This window comes from Ambystoma mexicanum, chromosome 11 (assembly GCF_040938575.1).
Source record: "Ambystoma mexicanum isolate Mex_15411 chromosome 11, UKY_AmexF1_1, whole genome shotgun sequence".
NCBI lineage: Eukaryota > Metazoa > Chordata > Amphibia > Caudata > Ambystomatidae > Ambystoma > Ambystoma mexicanum.
This window is the reverse complement of record NC_090934.1, coordinates 1,027,118,850-1,027,141,729: the sequence shown is the minus strand read 5'-3', so window position 1 is coordinate 1,027,141,729 and position 22,880 is coordinate 1,027,118,850. Positions and strand designations below refer to the sequence as shown.

Below are 22,880 nucleotides of genomic sequence, written 5' to 3'. Positions count from 1 at the left end.
ATCCGCAATAGTGCAGCCATTAAGGGAATGCAGGTCCCAATCCATCAACCAACCATGCATGGGATCGCTTGGATAAGGATCCTGAATTCCCCAAGTAGCCTCTTTGTTAGTCATACTGATGCCCAGGCTTAAGCCTCCCAAAACTATCCATGTATTCTTGTTAATTCCCATATTCATAAAATGATGCATATTTTTAAAAGTTTTAGACTGGTTAAACCATTATTTCTGAAAAGAATTCTACAAATTAATCCAAAACAATTGATCTTGCCCTGACACAGATAAGTGCACAATTTGAACAACGTTTAAAAATGGTTGACAATAACTTGTGTACCCATCCAAGTTGATCTGACAGATATAGTGAGTCCTTCAAGGTGTTGCTGTTAAGATGGATTTCTGAACTCTGACCTGGAGGGCAGAGGTTCAGAAGGCCAGCCTAGTTTCTTGGAACAGGGTAACCTTCTGGACAAGCTAGACCAATCAAGGTACCATTGGCAGCAGTCAAGACTAGGTCTCAGGAGGGGTGAGGGAGACTGAAAGAGCTCAACAAGCACACAGAGTAAAGGACACTTACAAATCACTCCCTGTCAGGTGTGTATATATATAAAAAATATAAATACATTTATTCAAGGTCTTTGAGTTTCAACACAATAGTTATTAAACAGTAACACTTTTAAACCAACACAATCCTACTAAAATACACATATACAAAACCAAGGTGCCTAAAGGGTTAGTGCACGAAATGGGTCCACAACCTAGAAAAGGGAAGGAAGCAGGTAGTGCAAAGAGTCTTTGGGCAGTTCTGCAGTAATCACAATCCTAACTGAAAGGCAGTCCAGTCCCTAAGAAGAGAGGAGCCTATTGCTCAAATGTTCTTGCAATGCTGGCGCACGCAGTATTGGAGATGGGCAAAGACTGGGTCTCTTAGTGTCTGTAGCAGCTCAGGAAAGTGGGTGAGGGAATGCAGAAGAAGTTCCCACTATTCGTGGAGGGTCTCCCCGAGAGGGCGGAACAGGTTCCAGGAGTTGGGAATAGTTTGCTAATTCAGGCTAGCTGTGGAAAGGAGAAGGGCCCTCGGGGGCCACTCCTGTGTAAAAATGGATGGATGCCCTAGGGGCCACAGGTAAGGGTTGCAATTACTTACCGACCCCTGGCGCACTACGGACCAAAATTCGGTTGCAGGTTCAACTGCGGCAATCTCGTGGCTCTGCGGCTTTCAGCAGTGAAGTAAGCCTTCTTGGATCCTATCCTTCGTTCAGTGAGAACTCCAGAGATCGACATTGATTCCAAACAAGACAGTGGCGATTTCTCTGCTCCTGGTGGATGGATCAGGCCAGTTTTACTGTAGCAGGCTTCAGGGCACATGGGGTCACAGCTGCAATGCACTTGCAAAGTTCGTCACCATGGCTGGGCGACACGGTAACCGCATGTACTCCGGTTTGGGCACTCTCGCTTTACTCCAGACCTGGGAACGGCAAGTGTACAAAATTTGGTGTGAGTGCCATGAACACCGAGCTTGCGATGTACCAAGTTTCGAGGAGGCAGCGGAGACAGAGCAATGATCCTGTGCAAGCTGGTCAGCCCTCTGGTTGGCCAGGGACACTTCCGAGAAGGCTTACTTGCAGGGTTTGGTGAAGGTGCCGAGAATAGTTAGTCCCACTGTTCCAATGGGTTGAAGCACATTCGCAGACCTAGTTCGATCAGATGCAGAGGGGTCCAGTGCGACAATAGCGGGCTCAGGGTGCCAAACCTTCCAGCGGTCACCAGTGGTTCCTCGACTCGGCTTCTTCGTTTCAGCATACTTGGATCCTATCCTTCGTTCAGTGAGAACTCCAGAGATCGACATGGTATGGGTGTTTGGAGCCTTCTCTTACCCAAAATCTCTTTTGCGCCAAAATGAAAAGGACCCAGAGGGAGATCTGCTCAAATACAGGCACACCATACAGGGACCAATCATGGACCACGGTGGTCCCAGGCATTCACAGCACAGCAGACTCTCTGGCACCCAGGATGTGTATTGGAACCAGACAGTCCAACCCATATCCTGTAAGCACACACGCAAGGCATGCAGAAGCTTGGCTCTTTGCGGGAAAATGCATGCCCAAATAAGGACTGACAGGGGTCGGCTGGACTTGGGGAAGGTGAAGGGGCAAGATGGCCAAAGGACATGATGAAGAACCTTGTGGCATGGCCATTTTGGAGCCAGACCACTTATTCGTGCCAAACACGGTTTACCTGGCAGGAAAGTGTTAAAAATACATGAAAAGATAGGCTGCCACCAGCCCTGTCCAAGGCGCACATCTACTTCTCCTACAACATCCTTCGAGAGTATCTAGGGCTTTTAGAAATGACAGGAGGCCCAAGTGCATTATACTGGAAGATGCATTGTGCACTTGCAACATGTTGCAACATTGATAAGGACTAAGGGAAACAGTCTCCCAGTACTGACTGTCTTTAAGGGTATGTCAGTTTCCCCATAATAAAGTGAGCGAAAAGCCCAGGGGAGTGCAGCTGAAGGCTGTGCTCCTCTGGCAAAGTCAGACTATGGTGTATAACATCATAAAAAAGTTGTGGGGTACACAGATGGAGGGAGAATTACACATGAAATGGGATTCTTTCCTAACAGTCGCCCAGGGTGCTTTTTTGATGCAACTATTGATGGGAAACAAAAACATCAATAACAAGTAATGTTGTTTTTACTTCGCCAAGGGTGCAAGCCAATAAATCACATTAGTGGCCCAAAATACCTAATGAGTAGCCATTGGCTTGCTTATGCAAGTCCTGCTATCTACCCTTTTGTTTTTGGGACGTCTGTCTTGGGGAAACCACAAGACGGGCCCTAAATGGCTGTTGTGCACACATGGGATCACTTTGAGCCAAGCCCTTTACCCTCCTATTTGGTTTGAACTGGTATAGACCGCCCCTAGCCTCAGACAGCCATTTCACCTCCTAGGTGGGGGGAACCTGAATGTTTATGGCTGTGTTGGGATGGAACCAGTGTCCTCCCGCACCCCCAATTGCTTTAGAATTAGGCAAGACTTATTTTAGGCACTATAAGCTACTAGGGACATGGAGTGGCACTGGGAAGACTCTCATGCAGATATAATCAAATAACCAGACATGGGCAGGCACTGAAGAAGTACATGGACAGGCACCGAAGTACGCAGTTATTGTTTAAATATAAAGCACAATTAACTATTAGCTGGATACATTTGTAATGTCAAGATCCTATGCATTGTAAAATCTTAATACGGTACATGCAAAACTCCCCCTCATTCCCAAGAATGTGGCTAGTGCTAAAAATGAATTACAGGCTTCTGCAGCATTTGCTAGCACTGGCAGCACACAGTAACTCACCAGCAAGGTCAAGGGTCTATGCTCAAGGGTTACATGCTCGGTGCACAAAATACAAAATGCAAAAATGGGACATAATAGGAGTATTAAGGGTGGAGGGAACCTACAGGGCTCAGATAACAGGATTAGAATGAGTGGAATATGGATAGAATGCATGTTCATTGTTTATACATGTTTAGGTTTTCCTGGGGCTAGGCCTCAAGGTTTGTAAAAGTCTGCAGAGCTGCAGTGTGTTGCTATGTAAGGTAGCAAAATGTAGAGCAGCATGTTCTGACAGAAACCGCTGACAATGAAGAAAGGAAAGCTTTGGAGCATCCCTTGTATGGAAGAAGGATGTATTGGGATGAAGCCATAGCCTGTATCCACTGACGCTACTACAGCAAAACCGGATTATATGAAATCCTGCCTGGGACCACTGTGGCAGCAGAAAGGAATGGATGAGCGACAGGAGAAGGATGTTCAGGCAGCAGAGTCCTTTGCTACCATCCTCATTTTGTAAGATTAAACTTGTTATTCTTAAAAGATAGACTTCTGGCCTTATTTCCCTAGAGGGGAGTGTTTTTATTCTGGTGTGAGCGTAATTGGGGACACCCTTACAGCTGGTTGCAAAAACCTTTGCCTATGTGCCCTGGTTAGTGAAGGGATGACTGGCTTTAGCTAATAGAGTATAGGGGTATTTATAGGGTTTTCTGTTTTAGTGGTTTATTTTTTTTTTCCTTCCGGGCATGTTTTTCCAGTGTTTTCAAAACATTTGAGAATCTGAGTTTATCAGTGTTTTCCCATGTGCCCCCTTCAAAGAAATCACAGAACTGTTTTTTTCCAGTGAAAACACACAAATATTCTTTTGTTTCACTACCGTACAGGCCCATTGCACAGGCCAAAGGGCAGGTATAATCACTATATATCCTAAGCCAACGGCTCCCTCTGGCAGTGACAACAGGTGAAGCTATACCAATTGGCACTGTCTCTATATATCCTGAGCAGTATATCCATGCGGCAGTACGAACCACACGGATACACAAGCACACAAATGGCAACAAGACGGATAACTTTATAGGTTAACAAGGTGCAATGTGTTTTGGCTAGACAACCTTGTTTCAGTGTCTCATTCTCTGATGTCCCGTCCTTTCTAGGTTTTCATCGAGTCACCAGATTGATTAAATGCCCAATTTCTCATAAAAACACAGATGAAACATATACACGGACCAGTAATTATTAGAGTGGGTGACATGTAGAGACTGGTTGGAAACATGTTTTTGATAGCACTCCCTCTTTACAGATGAGTAGCTGAGGGTTACTGTAAATGTTGTTAAATGGCCCCATAGCCCTCGCCCCACTTGTCATATTAAAGTTCAGATTTGCCTTTGGATCGACTTAACCTGATGTCCGACTGTTTATCATTCTCCAGTCCTCCTCCCCAACCGCTTTTGTCCTTCTTGGTCTCCTTTTACCTTTCCTCGCTCCTCTCGTGTCCCATCGAACTCCCCAAGTGTTTAGATTCAACCCATCAATGAGGTTTCCTCACTTCTCTCGCATTCTCCCTGTCCTCTTTCACACATTGTCTGAACCCATCGCATTTAGTCTCATATTTCTTTAACCCGCACCAACGCCCCTCTTCTGTCTCTTCCCCCCCACCCCCTCCTCAACCCCCATCCTCCATTTGGTATTTATTTTCTCTTGTTTCTTCTCTCTCTCCTAGTTCTGAATCCATTCTCTATCTCTCCGTCCTATTCTATTTCCCATCATCTTTTCCCTCTATCTTTTGGTTTCCAATCTGTCTCCTTGCTCCCCCAACATATATTTCTTCGATTCCGCCCCCACCCCAAATCTCTTCAATCCCACAATTTGTGTCAGCAGAAAAAAATGGGCCATGCCCAAGTGGAAAGAGATCTCGCCCACTGATGTGAGGAATGGAAGACTCCCCTGTGTCGACCCCCATCCCTAAATTCATGTGGATTGCAGAGGTGGTGGTGATGAGAAAATGGGCACAAACTGAAGGCATGGCCCACCTGGATGACTGGATGAGGGCATGAATCCAGTATTCCTTTACATTCTTTAAGTGTACCCACAGTCACCCTAAGTGGAGGCCTCCAAGCACTCCTGCACATTGTAATCCTGCTTAATCAACCAATAAGAATTCAGCTGTCATCAGTTGATTTCAAAGTGACGCCACCATCAGTAGGACCTTTTCAAACCCCACCAGCTCACCAAAGCAAGCTATAGTAGATGTAACCACAGCTAAAAAAACCTGGTGCCTACCAAGAGACTCAACGGTGCAATTCATGACCCACTGACAAATGCCGCGCAGGGTGAGGTACATGATTAAGGCATAAGTAGGGCAACTCATGGGGGGATTGAGAGACACAAGCTGTTCAATTCATGGCCATTTAATACCCCCCTAGGCTAACACAATGCCTACTTGTTAGGGAGAATTTTCATTTTTTTTCTTAATTCTCCCACCATAGAGACCTCCACCTCTTTTGCTGGACTTAAGATCTTTTTAATTTTAACCCTGGAGTGAGTGAACCCTTTTTCGAGGGGATTGGGTCCTCCGACGTATTCCATATCTATGACATGTAATCACCACAGCTGTGCTGCTTCGGAAACTTTTTTCGGCGTCTGCGTCGATGACGTCGATGCGCCGTCATCGAGGACCTCCTGCGACGTCATCCGATGTGATAAGTAGGACGCACGACGCCCGTAGCCTCAGTTGTTCCGTTTTTCCGCGAACGTGTTGCTTTGTGAATCTCGGTTAACGCCTTGACTCTTCTTCTCGGTTCTTCGAACCTGTTCGTTTTTTTGTGAAAATCCTTCGTGTGAAGATGTCTTCTACTTCGTCTTCGACCCCGCGTCCGGGCTTCAAGAAGTGCGGGGAGTGTGGGTCCAAGATGTCGGTGACGGACTCGCACGACGCCTGCCTCTGGTGCCTCGGGGAGGCCCACGACACGGATGACTGTATCGACTGCCAGTCGCTCACGTCCAAAGCCATACGCGAACGTAACAAGAAGTTGTCGGTAGGTCGGGTGTCCAAGCCCCGGAAGTCAAAGTCTGCGGGGCTTTCGACGGATGATTCGAGGGGTGACTCTCCGCGTCATCGTCGGAAGTCTCGTGGGTCTCCTTCTAGGAGTCGGTCTCGCCACTCCTCAGCCTCTTTGAGGCATTCTCGGAAGCGCCGACACCGGTCGTCTTCCAGGTCCTCTTCGGAGGACTCTGCCCAGCACGTCGCTTACCCCACCAGACGTGCGACGCCGGAGGAATGGGCTTCCTTCGGGAAGAAAATGCTGGCGATTCTTGAGTCGCAGGGTACTAAGCCGTCCGCGCCCCCGAGTGGGGTCGGCCGTGAGAGGTCGAGAGGCACCGCTCGCAAGAGTGGTCGGCACGAGTCACGGGAGAGGTCCCGTTCGGACAAGGAGACTCGTTCTCGACGTGCCCGTCCAGGTCCCGGTCCTCGACACGTTCAAAACCGTGTGCACCTGTGAGGTCTTCGAGGAAGACACCGACGTCTGAGGCGTTGAGAGCGTCGACAGGCTTTCTCGAGGCTCTGGCTCCGAGGAAGTCGTCGAAGCCGTCGATGCTCAGGTCGTCGAAGGACACGCTCGGGGTTCCGGCTTCGAGGGCTGTGTCGACGCCGCTGATGCTGGCGGCGCTGCATCTGACGTCGACGCCGATTTCCTCGACGCCGATCCTCTCGGCGCCGATGCCTGTTCTCTCGACGCCGGAGCAGATTCGCTCGACGCCATCGACGCCTTTCGTGTTGGAGGTACCCTGTGGCACGGGGGAACCCCCTAGGAAGGCTCTGGTTAAGAGCAAGCACTCTCAGGTGCCTTCTTTTCGCCACCTGGAATATATTTCAGAGGCGGATGAGGATTCTGATGGCCTGGTTCCTAGTCAGGTTCCAGATGAAATTGTCTCGGGCCATAGTCAGTTTGACGATTTGAGGCAGTCACTGCATGATGCCAGTGGACTGGACACCTCTCCGGAGGTGGAGTTTTGTAGGCCTGAGCCTGGCTCTCATGCCGATTCATCGTACCGGCGCCTTATGGCTAGGGTTTCTGAGTACTTGGGATGGTCTGCTCCCCCAGGGGAGTTTGTACAGGATGATCTAACGAACATCCTTGATGTTGGTCCCCCAACTGACCCGGTACTGCCGTTCCATATGGCTTTACAGAGAAGGGTGGCAGCGGCTTGGACTGCTCCGGAGAGTCTCCCGGCGGTGGGCAGATCTTTGTCGTGAAAATACCATCCAGCCAGTAGCGACCACTGCTACTTGACCAGGCACCCCACTCCGGAGAGTTTGGTGGTGCAGGCGGCCACGGCCCCGGCAAAGCAGGCGTCATCCCCTACCATCCCTCCTGATGGGGACGACAAACGTTTTGATGGCTGGGCGAAGAAAGTGTTTTCTTCTGGTGGTATGGCGCTTCAGGCGGCCAACTCCATTTGTGCCTTGTCTCGTTTCACACACACTCTGTGGAACTGTGTTGCGTTAGCGGCTGAACATTTTCCCGAAGGGGACGAACGGGATGGTTTCCTTGCTATGGTCCAGGATGGTAAGGATGCCATGTGTGAGTCCGTTCAGTCGGGTTTGGACTTAGCTGAATGCGTCAGTAGGTTCATGGCGGCGAGCACCGTGATACGCAGATTTGCGTGGTTGCGGAATTCGGGGTTTGCTCCTGATGTGCAGTCTCGGCTCCTCAACATGCTCTTTGACGGTGAACACCTTTTTGGCAGCAAGGCTGACGAGAGCCTTGAGAGGTTGCAGACCTCAAAAGCTGCAGCAAAGTCGTTGGGCGCTGCAGTTCGCCAACCTCCGCCTTTTCGTCCTAGGGGACAGCAGTGGAGGGGTGGTTCCTTTCGTTATTACTCGTCCTTCAGTAAAGCGAGAGGATCTGGCAGTCAAAGAGGCCAACGCAGGGGTACCAGAGGTGGACGACAGGGTACCCATGGTGCCAAGGCCGCTCGGGCAGTTGCCTATTTGCCCTCAGGTAACGCCACAGCCGCTCCCACTCAGTCATGAGGCCATGTCCCATGGTTCGCCGGTTGGGGGAAGGCTGGCGCAGCATCTTGTAGAATGGCAAGCCATTACTTCAGATGTGTGGGTTCTGGAGATAATAACCCACGGCTACTGTCTTCCCTTTCGGCACAGGCCTCGCGACAATCCATCGGGGAACCTCTCTTTGCAGAGTCCGGATCCGCTCCTTGCGCAGGAAATTCAAGCCCTGCTGGAGAAAGGCGCCATAGAACTGGTGCCTGTAGCGGAGAGGAACAAGGGATGGTATTCCCCTTATTTTTTGATTTCGAAGAAAGACTGGGGGATTGAGACCCATCATGGACTTGCGCGGTTTGAACAAACTCCTCAGGAAGGACAAGTTCAAGATGGTTACTCTCTCTCAAGTCCTCCAGGCCCTTCAGCTTCAGGACTGGTTGGTGTCACTCGACCTCAAGGATGCTTACTTCCATGTGCCGATCCATCCCAAGCACAAGATGTACCTGAGGTTCGCGGTTGGCGACTCGCACTTTCAGTTTCGGGTCCTGCCGTCCGGATTGACCTCCGCCCCTAGGGTTTTCACCAAGCTCATGGTGGTGGTGGCAGCGCATCTCAGGCTAGGGGGGATTCACGTCTACCCCTACCTGGACGATTGGTTGATCAGGGGGAGCTCGCCCGAGCAAGTCCTGATCATCTGTCCGTCACCTGCCACTCCCTTCACAGGCTGGGCTTCTCCCTCAATTTAAAGAAGTCCCATTTGACGCCAACACAGCGGCTCCAGTACATCGGAGCAGTGCTCGACACTTCCCTGGGGCAGTGTTTTCCTCCCCAGGTGAGGGCTCTTCACATTCAGCAGATGGTGCACAAGTTTCAGCATGCCCAGACGCTCCCAGCGTTCGAGTTCTTGAGGTTGCTCGGCCTCATGGCATCCTGCATTCTTCTGGTGCCAGAGGCTCGCCTGCGGATGAGATCTTTGCAGTGGGCACTCAAGACGCAATGGTCGCAGTCCTCCGGCAGGATGTCGGACCCGGTTCAGGTACCGCCCTCGGTCACCCGGGACCTTCTGTGGTGGGCCGTCGAAGGCAACTTGATGAAGGGGGCTCCATTTTGGCTTCCCTGTCCGGAGGTGACGATCGTGACGGATGCATCCCTCACGGGATGGGGAGCTCATGCCAACGGGCTGACAGTCAGCGGTCGTTGGTCTCCGTCGGAGTCCAGACACCATATCAATCTGTTGGAGCTGAGGGCCGTCAGGCTAGCCCTGAAGGCTTTTCTGCCGACTGTGCGAGGAAAGAGTGTCCTGATCCTGACGGACAACACAGTGGCCATGCACTACCTCAACAAAAAGGGGGGGGTCACTTCCTCTGTGCAGGGAGGCGATGCAGCTCGAGTTCTGGGCCATCCAGCAGGAAGTTTCGATCTCGGCAGTTCATCTGGCCGGAGACGAAAACGTGACGGCGGACGCTCTGAGCAGGCAGAGCGCGATCTCTCACGAGTGGGAGTTGGCTCAGGAGATTCTCCTGGGGATCTTCGCCCTTTGGGGGACCCCTCAAGTGGATCTCTTCGCCTCCAGTGTCAACCGGAAGTGCGAAAGGTTTTGCTCGCGGGAATTTCCTCCAAAAGGAGCCTTAGGAGACGCGTTCGTGGTGGAGTGGTCATTCCCGCTGCTGTACTCGTTTCCTCCAGTCCCCGTCATCCCGCAAGTGCTGCGGAGGTTACGGAAGTTCGGTTCCCGGATGGTCCTCATTGCCCCGGCATGGGCTCGGAGAACGTGGTACCCGGACCTTCTCGACTTGTCCATCTGCCCTCCACATCGTCTTCCCTACCGAGACGATCTGCTCTCACGGGAGGGAGGTCAGGTTCTCCATCCAGAGGTCAGATCCCTCAACCTTCACGCTTGGCTTCTGAAAGGTTGAAATATAAGGATTGGGACCTCCCTGAAGACGTGATGGAGGTGTTGCTTTCGGCCGGAAGGCCAGCAACAAAGTCTCTGTAACGTTGCCGTTGGCGTAAGTTCTGCGACTGGTACAGAGTTCAGAATGTGGATCCTTTTGCATGTGACATCCCCATGGTTCTGTCCTTTTTACTTTCTTCGGCCCACAGGGGCTTGCAAGTGGGTACCATTAAAGGTTACCTGGCGGCGCTGTCCATCATTAAGCGCTCGTCTGAAGAGTGTTCTTACTATAAAATCCCTTTAATTTCACAGTTTCTGAAAGGGCTCACTAATGTGTTCCCTCCATCACCTTTCCTGGTGCCCGGTTGGGATTTAAACCTTGTTCTTAAATGTTTATGGGTGCTCCGTTTGAGCCTTTACATTCTTGCCCTTTGAGGCTGTTAACTCTGAAAACTGTGTTTTTATTTGCGGTTACTTCCGCTCGCAGAGTGAGTGAGTTACAGGCACTTTCAATTAAGCCACCCTTCACTATATTTCACAAGGACAGGGTTGTCCTTAGAGTTCGTCCTTCTTTTCTTCCGAAGGTTGTGACGGAATTTCATTTGGCCCAGAAGGTTGTTCTTCCGGCATTCTATCCTCCTCCGCATCCTGGTAAGAAAGAGGAGAGGCTCCATAGGCTTGATCCTAGGAGAGCTTTAAGCTTTTATGTTTCACGCATGTCCCGGGTCAGAGTGGACGATCAACTCTTTATTGGTTACGCTGGAAAGCGTTTGGGGCAAGCTGTGACGAAACAGACTTTGTCTCGCTGGATTATTTTGGCCATCTCGGAGTGTTACCGCTTGGCGGGTAAGGACCCACCGGCTGGCTTGCGGGCCCATTCTACCAGGGGTATGGCTGCATCTACTGCCCTGCAGAGGGGTGTTCCTATTCGCAACATCTGTGATGCAGCCACCTGGGCTTCAGTACATACATTTGTACGTCACTATTCCCTCGATTCCATCCGAGGACAGGATCTGGCCTTTGGCAAGGCGGTCCTTTGCTTTGCTATTTGATTGGCTATTCTAAATTTTGATTCTAAATTCTTTCCCTCCTCCTTGCTCTGGTACTGCTTTGGGAGTCTGTCATAGATATGGAATACGTCGGAGGACCCAATCCCCTCGAAGAACAAGTTACTTTCTTACCTGGTAACGTTCTTTCGATGGGATGGTCCGACGACGTATTCCATATCGCTCCCGCCCTGCCTTCCCCGCTGCAGAATTTCTTTTGCGATTGCAGCTTACGTTCCGCAAGGCTTTGTGTCTGACTGGCAGTTGACTAATGTCACACGTTTTGGGGGAAAAAACTACAACTGACGCGTCGTGCGTCCTACTTATCACATCGGATGACGTCGGAGGAGGTCCTCGACGACGGCGCATCGACGTCATCAACGCAGGACGCAGACGCCGAAAAAAGTTTCCGAAGCAGCACAGCTGTGGTGATAACATGTCATAGATATGGAATACGTCGTCGGACCATCCCATCGAAAGAACGTTACCAGGTAAGATTGTAACGTGTTCTTCTCACTCTTATGTGTTTTGACCTGATTTGGATTATGTGTTCCCTTTTGTTTTTGGAGTTTGACAAACTCCATAGACAGCCGGTCAGATAGCGCAGCAAGTAGGGTACTCGCTTTGACATCCGTGCAGAGCCTGCCGACGCAGGTTCAAATCCCAGCAAGGCCAAACTCGCCCTTTCACCCTTCCAAGTTCGATAAATGAGCACCACACACTGTGGGTAATAAGCAGCGCTTGGATATCTGAGGGTTCATAGCGCTATATATATATGCAAATTATCTACTTTTTGTGCGGTGACGCACAGCACCTTCAGTGCAGTGTCACAGAGAAATACTTTTAATTTCTCATAAGGTTTAAAACCCTTTTCTTGTGTGAACTACTGTTCCCAAGAATAGTAAAGTAAAATTGACTTTACTTAACTTTTCTCTTTGTCGATCCAGCACATCCCATCCTATGTGGAGTGCTGGGCGGGTTACTTAGTAGCCCCTTATCCTACCTCCTCATGTAAAAACATGTTACCCTCACTACTTTAAATGGCTGGTGGCAGTGGTTTAATGTTCGTACGTCAGCTGCAGTATAGCACCCATGGGTGACCATTTTGTCAAAATGGCACGGTCTCCTTTTTTCACTATTTCCTGTGTGTGGGGTCTTTCATGAGTCTTACTCTGCACACCAAAGCCCACTGTTTGTTTGCGTTTGGCGGGCTTCAGTACTGAACTCCAATGTGTCTGGAAGGGCAGGAAGTGAGGGAAGTTCCCGAAACTCCCCTGTCCTTTGTCTTTAGGAATGCTTGAATGCACCCAGTCCTGATTAGCTGACTGTCCTTTTAGGACAGCCACCGTGCTGTTTGACAGCCTAGGCTGTGCATTAATGGGAGAAACCTGCTTAAAAGGCTAGGGGTTTGGGACTAGAGGCAGACTCGACCATTGGGAAGAACACCAGACGAAACGGTGAAGGTTTGCTGCATCCTACTTGACCTTTGAATTGCCTGGTGAAGCCCTGCTTCTGTGCTGAAAATCCTTTTTCTGATCGACAAGAGAAGCTCCGGAAGGGGCGACTTCTTCCCTTGGGTTAGTGGGACCAACTAACCCCGAGACTAACTCCACTGGACCATCTTCACCAACTGGCTGTTCTTCTTTGCTGCCGCAGGAAACAAGTGCCAGGGGTTTAGAATTCCGTAGTCTAGTGCAACGTCTGCAATGCAGCCAGAAGCTCTACGAGTCTCCCCATTCCCTTCCAGAAGCAGGATGACCAGGGGTCGAGTCCCCCCACCAGAGTGCAGGACTCAAGGAGTGAAGGAAGCCCAACCACTGTCCAAGATCCACGGTGGTGCTGTTACTGAGCGTTGAAACCGCAAAGTGCCGCTGATCTGAAAAGAGCCCTCAGCAGCCGCCAACTTCCGAATTGCTGCCACCGGAGTACTCTAGATGTCCTCCCTCTTGTGCCCACGACTGAGGCCCAGGAACCCAGGATCTGCATCACTGCAACCAGACAGAAGCCAGCTCGACCAATCTTCTAACCAAAGGTACTGTTCCGACTTGAAGTACTAACCTCAGTGTCTTAAGGTTTGCTCTTCTCAGTTGAGACTTGCAGTAGCTACTTTGCTAGAGGTGATTTCAGCTCTACCCTTCACAAGTGTAACAGCTTGTGACCCTACAGTGATTTTTCTTCAACAAACTCTCTAACTATGTGCAAGACTTTGTTATCTAAGTGCCTCAGCTCCATAGACTGTGCTACAATTGACTTTGGCTGTCCTGGCTCCGTCCAGGCTCTTCTAGTCCACTTGACTTTGATATTTACTGTCCCTCAGAGGTGACAACTTGGTTTTAAACTATTATTGCTGGGAAAGGTTTTTGTCTAGACTTCATTGGAAGATTTAAGTGCTTACATGCTTTGAGAACCTGTTTAACCATTTTTCCTTGCCTTAACTTTTCCTTTCTACAATCCTCAGAATCTACAAAGTGTGCTAACGTTATATAAATGCCATTACTGTCCTAGTTAGTGAAGTCACCTCAGGAAGTGTGTAAAACGCATCTCTAAAGAGTATCCACTAGCTTTGTGTTGATTCTGGAAAAGTAGTTTAAAGTATATTTGATTGTTATATATTGCCCTTTTTTCAAATAATGGTTATTTAAAAACTGCTGTTAAATAACTATTTTTAACTAAAACCTTGAGTTTAAGTGTTACTTGGATTTGCGAATTTCATTGCTCTACAGCTCACATTTTCCCCTCTTGAGATAAGCCTGGCTACTCAGTCACGCTACCAACTTGTGTAGTACAGGCCTATACCAAAAGGTGGGTTACCTAATACCAAGAGGACAAGTGTTGTATAGTCTCCCACAGGGTTACTACATCAATACTTGCCTAATACTACTTGGAGACATAGATAGGACAAAAAACTAAGACAGATCAGTTCAAGCGACTTCAGCTTTTCAGGCCAACGTTGTTAGAAAGACAAACCACAAGCAACCCCTCATCAGCTGCAGACGAGTGACCATAAATAAACTAGGACTAATGCAGACTCGTATATATCAAATCTAAAGCCCAGAGGTGATGGGGTTTGATTTGCTAACAGTGCAAGGTTGACCCAAGGAGAGACTGAGGAGCATGTTTTCATACACTGCATGGCTCACACACCTATCCGGGTAATCCGCAAAAATAAAGATTAACTGAGAGAAATGTATGAGTTAAACATTGCAAAAAATAGGACAAGTATGTTTTTCCTTTTTCGTCTCATCAAAACTTTCAGGACATATAGCAAATCTGCAAACGGTGGCAGGAAAGTATATCACTTTTGCATGTTATTGTGAGCCATGTCAATAAAGTTTGTTGAATCATTGTTTTGTTCATTTTAGAGAGATGTGCAACTACTTCAGTTAAATCGGTCCAGTTGCCCTCAGGTTAGCAGCAAGGCTTTTAGTAAGTCCTGTCTTTGGATGTAACATAGCTTTGCATTCTGTTCCTTATATTTTTACAATGCTCACAATACAGAACTAAAAGTACCAGACTCGCAACTAGTGCCTAGGGTAAGCTAAAGAAGGGCAGATAGCAAGGAGATCCAGATAGCGAGCTGACTCTAATGAGCGGCAGAAGAGGAAGGGCCCTAACCATTTCGTGCTGCATGCCCCTTATCCTGAGGGTGATCTGTTTTGTTTGATTCAGGCACACGCACTAGATGGGAGAAATGGAGGGGGCTACTCCCTGTCTAGGACTCGGGCTTCTTGCATTTGAAAAATGTACATTTATAGTGTGAGATGTAGGTGACCGCCACACCCTGGGTCAGCGCCTCCTGCTTTGAGACTGCCAGTGTACAAAGCACCACTCTGGGCTGGCTCTGGCCTGTTGTATCGTGCTTGCTATGTATGTATGAGCTGAGAGAATGTTGAAGTGCTGCAGTGGAATGTTTGGATGTGAATGATGTGTCAAGGTTCCAGTCTGAGACATTTGGGACAGGCCAGCCTGGGTGATGGGACCCAGTGGTTCGCTCTGTACCATCTTAAAGAGGCTTACAATAAAGCCTAACTGAAGGAACCTACAGGATTGTCCAAGAAAGCAGCTTTATTACATGGCTCTCATGTGAAACTTAATTGACTGCAGCCACTTGTCAGAGGTGCCATTTTCTGTGTACAGCAAAGTGTGGTAGCTGTTGGTATAGAGGAAGATGCTGAAAATATGATGGGTTAAAACATCTTTGGTTAATTATTACTGAATTCTGCTCTTACACTTTATAAAATGGTGGGAAAATAAGTTGGGACGTCTAAACGGTGCCCTTTAAGTAATCAAATAGAGAAATGTCAAGAACGAGCCAAATAGAATGGTTTATTTGTGAAACTGACGACAATCCTAAGGCGAAGATTACGCATGGATAAACGAAGTATCCTAAACGCACAGAAGTACCTAACGACATGACCATCTATTCTAGTCAAAGGTATTTTTAGCAACACAAGCAAAATAATATTCAATGCACTGAATGTGGAGAAGTCAAAACCAGATTGTCAAACGCATCCACTGTCTAACATTCAGTTTTGGCCTGGGAGGCTGGCTGGTCATAATGTTTGTTGGAGTATTGATGTAGAAGCCACCAGGTTTTAAAGTTGTTTTAAAATGTGCTGATATTTAAATGCTTCCGATATCTGGGGGCAGAGAATTTCAAAGTTGTGCTTCAAGAATGTTTGTGTAAGTAGGCACCACCAACGTCTCAGGTGTGGCTGATCTGAGATTGAGAGTGAGCATTTTGGACTGTTTCGTTATCAGCCTTCCTCCATTTCTTGAGTTAAGCCTGACTGCTCTGTCGCAGCTACTACTGTAGAGTGGTTTGGTTTATCTTTTAGGCTGGACTCACTGTCTCAACCTTAGGTTAGTTGGTTGCACAGCCCTCACCAAAGGGTTGTGCAGAAATGTCCCTAACAATGTGCATCTAGCTGCCAGTCTGTAGATGATCATTTGATATTTCTTTTCTAAAGCACTCTAGTATAGAGGAGTATTCATTGTATTTATTTCTTACTGATGGTAATCTATGTTGATCATAACATGGTTAAGGCTATTCTATTTTGCCAGCTAGTAGTGAACAAGCTGTGTGCCTTTCTTTTTTTAAATAGCAATGTTTTATCATAACCATAGTTTGAATTTGGGGAAAGACCTGTTTTCCAACTCCCACTCGTCCCTCATCCACTGTGCATTTGCAAAAGAAGCCGGCCATAAAATATCCTCTGAAATGGAGGGTCCCTGCCTACAAATATTAAACCAGACACTCTAAGCTTTTCTGGGTCCTGGGGAATAGTAACTTGTTCTCATAGTGTTTCCTTTTCACCCTCCAGAGTTACCTGAAGAACTTCCTGCCGGATTTACTGTCTGCTCAAGAACTTTATGATTCCATCCGCCAGGCTAAGCGAGAGCGGGACTGTGAGAGCCACGACAACCATGGAAAGGAGTATCCTGAGCATCTCCCCTTGCAGGTGCTTGAGGCTGGCACCAAGTCTGGGAGATACATACAGGTAAAATAGCCCAAAAGGACAGGGAAACTCTTGCTTGCACTCCAGTCTCAACTGAATTTCTTCTTGTGGTGATACTCTGCATTCTTAGAGACTGCTGTACCGTTGGCCACACACAAGAACATCCCTGCAATGTTAAGTCCTTTGTATAAGCCTGGTAGTTTTCTTAACACCTTTCTTATCATGATATGGAAGTGCTCCCATGTAAAAGACACAAATCAAACTGAACAACATTCTAAGTGAAATTAAGTGTCGTCCTTCCTGGGTAACCTGACAAAGAGGGACTTTAGTTTCCAAAGAAAAAAAATCAGTGTACAATAACATAGGATTTGTTTAAGCCACAATAAAGATTTTCCATAATGACTTACTAGAATGTCTTCTATTAAAGACACGGAGGGGAGCATTATGCTTCTTTCTTTAATTCACCAATAAAGAAAAAGCTCAGCAGCAAGATATATTGTGCACCCAAATGTGCCATGAGTAATGTGCAAAAAACAGGTGCTTTAAATATATAATAAACACTGTCAAACATAGTAAGATTACAATATATAACCAAGAGTCTCTGAAGGAACTCCATTTCCCAGGGGACTTTGCTCGGGTTCATTTAGAGGCCACCAACATGTGACCTAGTCCTCCAATAGTTGTCCAGATCCCCTCCATAAACAGCCCTAAACATGATGTAACTTCCTCTTTCGAGGCTGCGAACTTGGCTGTCCATAGTAGAAAATGACTGTAGCCAACTCGTAGAAGAACTTGTCGGGCTGTGATCAGACGGACTGGTCTGCAGACGCTTTCAAAAGAAAAAAAGGTAAATTACTTCATGTATATGACAACCCTAGATCCCTTATTAGGGTGGGAGAGAAATTTCAGTTCCAAATCATTAATATTCATATTAAAGCCTTTAATCAACATCAAGTGATGCACTGTTATTTCTCGCCGGGTGGGATAATGCTCGCCTCTGTGTCTTTAATAGAATTAAGACTTTCTAGTAAATTATTATGGAAAATCTTTATTCTATGTCAAGACCGGAGGCTCCCATTATACTTGTTTAAAGCATACTTACCCAATAGATGCCGGCTGATCTACCGGTTTCAGGTGGAATTGTTGGACTACTGATTCGCTAGCCCAGTCTGCCATCCTCAGGATGTCTTCTAGGCGAACTCCCGCCTGAAAGGCTTTGGAGGCCATGGCTCCTCTAACGGAGTGGGCTCCGAAGTGCTGGGTATCAATCCCTTCTTGAGTTAGAGTCCAGTGCACCCAGAGTGCTAAAGTCGGCGCTGAAACCGCTTTGTGCGGTTTACGTAGAGCTATTGGTAGCTGCCCGTTAGAGGAGGTCCTGAGTGAAGCTGTCTTTTCTTCGTAGACTTTCAAGCATTTCATCAAGCAGAGCTTGGGTTGATTTCTAAAGGCGGGATAAGAAATCACCCTGGAATCGCACTTCGTTCTCCTATGAATATGGAACACAATGCCGTCAGGAGAAAAAACCCTGCCTGCTAAATCGAGAGCTCTGACGCAGAGACTCTCCTGGAGGAGACCAAGCAGAGTAGTGTAGTAAGTTTGCCGGATAGGGCCGTACGTGATAGTTCTTCATTACGGGGCCATGACAAAAAGAGGTTCAGTATTTTATTAACGTCCCAAAGTTTGTTGTAGCGGGACGGTAAACCTCACACCCTTGAGCAACCTGCAGACGAGGTGGTGTTCTCCTGCTGGTACTCCTTGAACAAGGCACCAATTCCGCGCCGGCAGGCGATAAGCCGGCCCACCTCTAAGGCACACACCATAAGGCTCCTTCTGTCCGGAGCCTGTCCGGAGCCGAAAGAGCCGAGAGCCCGGACCCCTGGACCTCTGCAACACTACTGTAAGACTCTCCACACTTCCTCTAATTGCCGACCATGAATTTAACTGCGCAGCCGCCCCGATATGCTGAGCGCTAGTGCTAAAAACACGGTAGCCAATCGCCTATGTCATAACTAACCTGTAACTGCTTTGCGTATGCCACCTCTGCAACCTGTATACTTTGCATCCCTTTGGTCAACTGTACCTACTTGCACATGCCACTTTAGCCTTACCTGTGAATTTTGCATTTAGGTGAACCTCTCTGGTCAACTGTATTGAGTACATTTAGTGCATTTAGCTGCACGTGCCATTTTAGCCTTACCTGTGAATTTTGCATTTAGGTGAACCCCTCTGGTCAACTGTACCTGCTTGCACACGCCACTTTAGCCTTACCTGTGAATTTTGCATTTAGGTGAACCCCTTTGATCAACTGTACCTGCCTGCACATGTCACTCGAAAACCCTCACACATCTCCACAACCTAAATGAACTGAAATGTACCAACTGCCACTCTCCAGTCACCAGTGTATCAAGTCTCTGCATTAAAATTGAATCTAGATGTCAGCTTGCTTGAATACCCCTATTGCATCTACACAAGTCAAACGTACTAAATACTAGTCCACTGAACCCCCAGACATGAATGATTCAGGCATATCACTGAAGTATCTACGGCCAAACTTAATATCTAGACGCCAGCTCTCAGTACGTCTCTGGCATAGTTAAGAAATGTTCCTCACGAAAGTCACCCTGACCCTAATACTATTCACCGCTATACCCAGCATAATGACCGTCACTCCCAAAACCAGCCCTCCCAAGGATAGAAACTTGAGACTCGGGGCCAGACTACCTAGTATCTATGAACCTGTAGGAAGCCACCAGAATTACGCCAACAGACGTACTACCACCCAACCCAAAAACCTGCACCGCTCATCCAAACAACCTAATTGCACCAATGATCAAACTCCTACCATAACTGGGACAATTTTGGATAACTGATCACTTAAAACCTGTCAAACCAGCAAACCCAATAGCTCTCTAACACTACTAGGATCTCTCATTAATGCGAGATCAATGGTGGCCCATGCCACAGAAATTGCGGACATCCTAAATAAGGACAACCTGGACCTACTGGCCGTAACTGAGACTTGGCTCCACGAGGTGGCAGGCCCAACACTGATGCTAGCAGTCCCCGATAACTACCAAATTCTCAGAGCAGACGGGCCCAATGCTAGAGGCGGCGGACTAGCCATGATCTGCAAATCCACCCTTCCCATCAGACCAGTTACATCAGTCTCCTACTCATCCTGCGAGGCACTAACAGCCAAAATTCCTCTCTCTAACAACCGCATGCTCTCAATCCATTTAATATACAGATCCCCGGGGCCCCCAGGCACCTTTGAAGATGACTTAACTGACCTCATAGCCAACAACACTAAAGACCATTCCCAAACCTTACTACTGGGAGTCTTTAACCTTGGCTTTAAGGAAACTGACCTTAAACATGCAGAGTCAGTTGCAGCCTTGCTCAAGGACCACGGCCTTGATCAAAAAGTCCTTTCCCCTACCCACATTAAAGGAAGGACCCTCGATTGGGTATCGGAACTGAACTGTAACATCAGTATCACCGATATTGCTCCACAAACATGGACGGATCACTACCTAATAACCTGACCAGAAGTAAGAAGGACATGACTGTTGAAAACATTATCCCTCTCCTCCTTCCAGCCATATCTGGCCTGGAAAGTAACAATCCGGACACCTTAGTAAATACTTTCAATGATGCCATGACCAAAGCATTAGACGCAGCTGCTCCAGCCAAACTACGTAAAGCTAAACAGGAAGCCCACTTAAATGCCTGGTTCACGCCCCATCTCAAATCGTTGAGACTACAAAAAAGAAAGCTCCAATCTATCTGGCGCCACTCTCCCACAGAACACAACAAAAACAACCTAACCGAATTTGCCAAATTTTACAAAAAAGAAATTATCAAAACCAAGAAGAATACCTTTAATGACAGGATCGCAAAAGCTAACTCTAATACTAAAGAGCTCTTTACCATCCTCCGTGAGCTGGAATCCCCCATTCAACCAATAGACAATGCCCCCAAAAACAAAGCTTGGTGCACAAATATACAAAACGCCCTTGCTAACAAAATCTCACTGCTTCAATGTAAAATTGCTAAAAAAAAAAAGGCCACACTTCCACCTATGCCCCAACAAATACCCCAATCTCAGGAGAAAAAGACCATTGCTCCATTTAGATTCAAATCTATCTCCATAATCGACACTGAAAAATAATACTCTCCCTCAAACTGTAAGGGCGACCTCTGCCCTGCACAATTAATAATTAAAGGACGCAGCTAGGGATCTAGCTCCCTTCATTTCCAAACTTATAAACTCTTCCTTTAAATCCAACACGGTACCCACCAACCTCAAAGAATCATGGGTCCTCCCACTATTGAAAAAACAAACCCTGGACCCCACCATTCCCATCAACTACAGACCCATCACCACAGTGCCTTTTCTACTAAAAATCTTAGTCAGAGCCGCCTACATACAAATCCAGGACTACCTGGAGGCTAACCGCCTGCTTGGCTCACGGCAATCTGGCTTCCGCCTTCTCCACGGCACGGAAACAGCCCTGTTAGACCTCAAGACACAAATTGAGGAACTTAAGGATAACGGGAAAACAGCCCTGCTCCTCCTACTGGACTTATCGGCTGCGTTTGACCTGGTGGACCATGCAGTCTTATGCAACCACCTTGAATCTGCCGCCAACTTCACCGGAGATGCCATAGCCTGGGTCCAATCCTTCTTAGCAAATCGCACCATGCGAGTCTTCTCCACCACCAACTCAGCTGACCCTATCAAAATAACCTGCAGTGTCCCACAAGGATCCTGTGTCTCCCCCACCATGTACAATATCTTCACCAAGCCTTTGTTTGACAAGTTGGACGGTTTGGGTGTCATCTACACGAACTATGCAGATGACACCCAGATCCTCATACCCCTTTCGGGCGACTACGAGACAGACTCGGTCTTGGTGAACAAGATATACACGATCATTCAGGCATGGATGGCCGCACACGGCCTCTACCTGAATGACAATAAAACGGAACTACTAATCCTAGGCTCTGAAGTCAACATCCAAAAACTATGCCCAAACTACACATCCTTCACATTGATAATAACCCTATCAAGGTGATGTCTGTGGTTAAAACCCTTGGATTCTACCTGGACTCCTCCCTTACTCTCAAGAAGCAGGTCCATTCCCTCGCCCCCTCCACTACCTACACCTGCAAACTCATCCGTGCAGTTAGACCATACCTTTCTAACGCCAGCTGCATTACCTTAGCTAACGGCCTTATCCTGTCTAGGTTAGACTCCTGTAATGCCCTGTATTCTGGAACCAACAAACATATCCCCAATAAACTCCAAAGATTACAGAACAATGCCCTAAGAGCAGCACTAAAGATCCCCTACAGAGAGCACATCACTAATTCCAGGAAAGAGGTTAACTGGTTAAAAATAACAGACAGAATCCTACTTAAACCAGCATCCCTCACATCTAAATGTCTAAACAACCTAGCCCCCCTGTATCTTATGGAAAATGTCCCCGCGACCCACGAGATCTGCTAACACCTCCAAACTTGAGATTCCAAGGTTTAAACGCTCCACCGCAGGAGGATCCAGCTTTCCTGTCAAAGCTGCTCACTGCTGGAACAAACTACCACTTGAACTCAGAACGGAACAACCGTACCCGAAATTCAGGCACAAGATAATTAACTGGCTGCGTGCCAATGACACATAATCTTTCACCTAGCCTCCTACCGAGCCATCCTACCCACTGCCTAGACATGCCCCGCCTCCGGGTACATGCTTGTATATATTCGTGTATATATCTGCTTTATGCAGCTGTTTTATATGCTTATGATTGTATATAGTCTCACATATATTTGATCTCTTTTGCCACTGTGTTGTATATACTATGCCAAACATTGTAACAAGCTTAAGTATTCATGTAAACTGTTGCGCCCGGCTACCCATGGGTTTGGCGCGCATTAACATATAAATAAACAAACAAACCTGCGGAAATTGCTGAACGATAGGCGTTCTCGGTCCTGTAGGCAAGCCCTCTTTCTACTAGGGATGCTAGGAAATTCAATATCTCCTCCACAGGTGCTGAAATTGGATGTTATCCCTTCTCTCGGCACCAGGAGCTCCAGGTGTTCCAAGAGTTGGAATACCACTTAAGGGTAGTAGGAGCCCAGAT

The 22,880-nt window shown here is 47.7% G+C and overlaps 1 protein-coding gene across 4 annotated transcripts in view; it reads left to right on the top strand.

Annotated features, from left to right (window-relative positions):
• Positions 1-22,880, top strand: part of DIS3L (DIS3 like exosome 3'-5' exoribonuclease) — a 1,101,103-nt gene that overhangs the window by 310,592 nt on the left and 767,631 nt on the right. For all 4 annotated transcript variants that reach the window (XM_069624265.1, XM_069624266.1, XM_069624267.1 and 1 more), the window contains one exon: positions 16,600-16,776. In XM_069624265.1, coding sequence (XP_069480366.1) covers positions 16,600-16,776 — 177 coding nt within the window. The remainder of the gene's footprint in view (positions 1-16,599; positions 16,777-22,880) is intronic.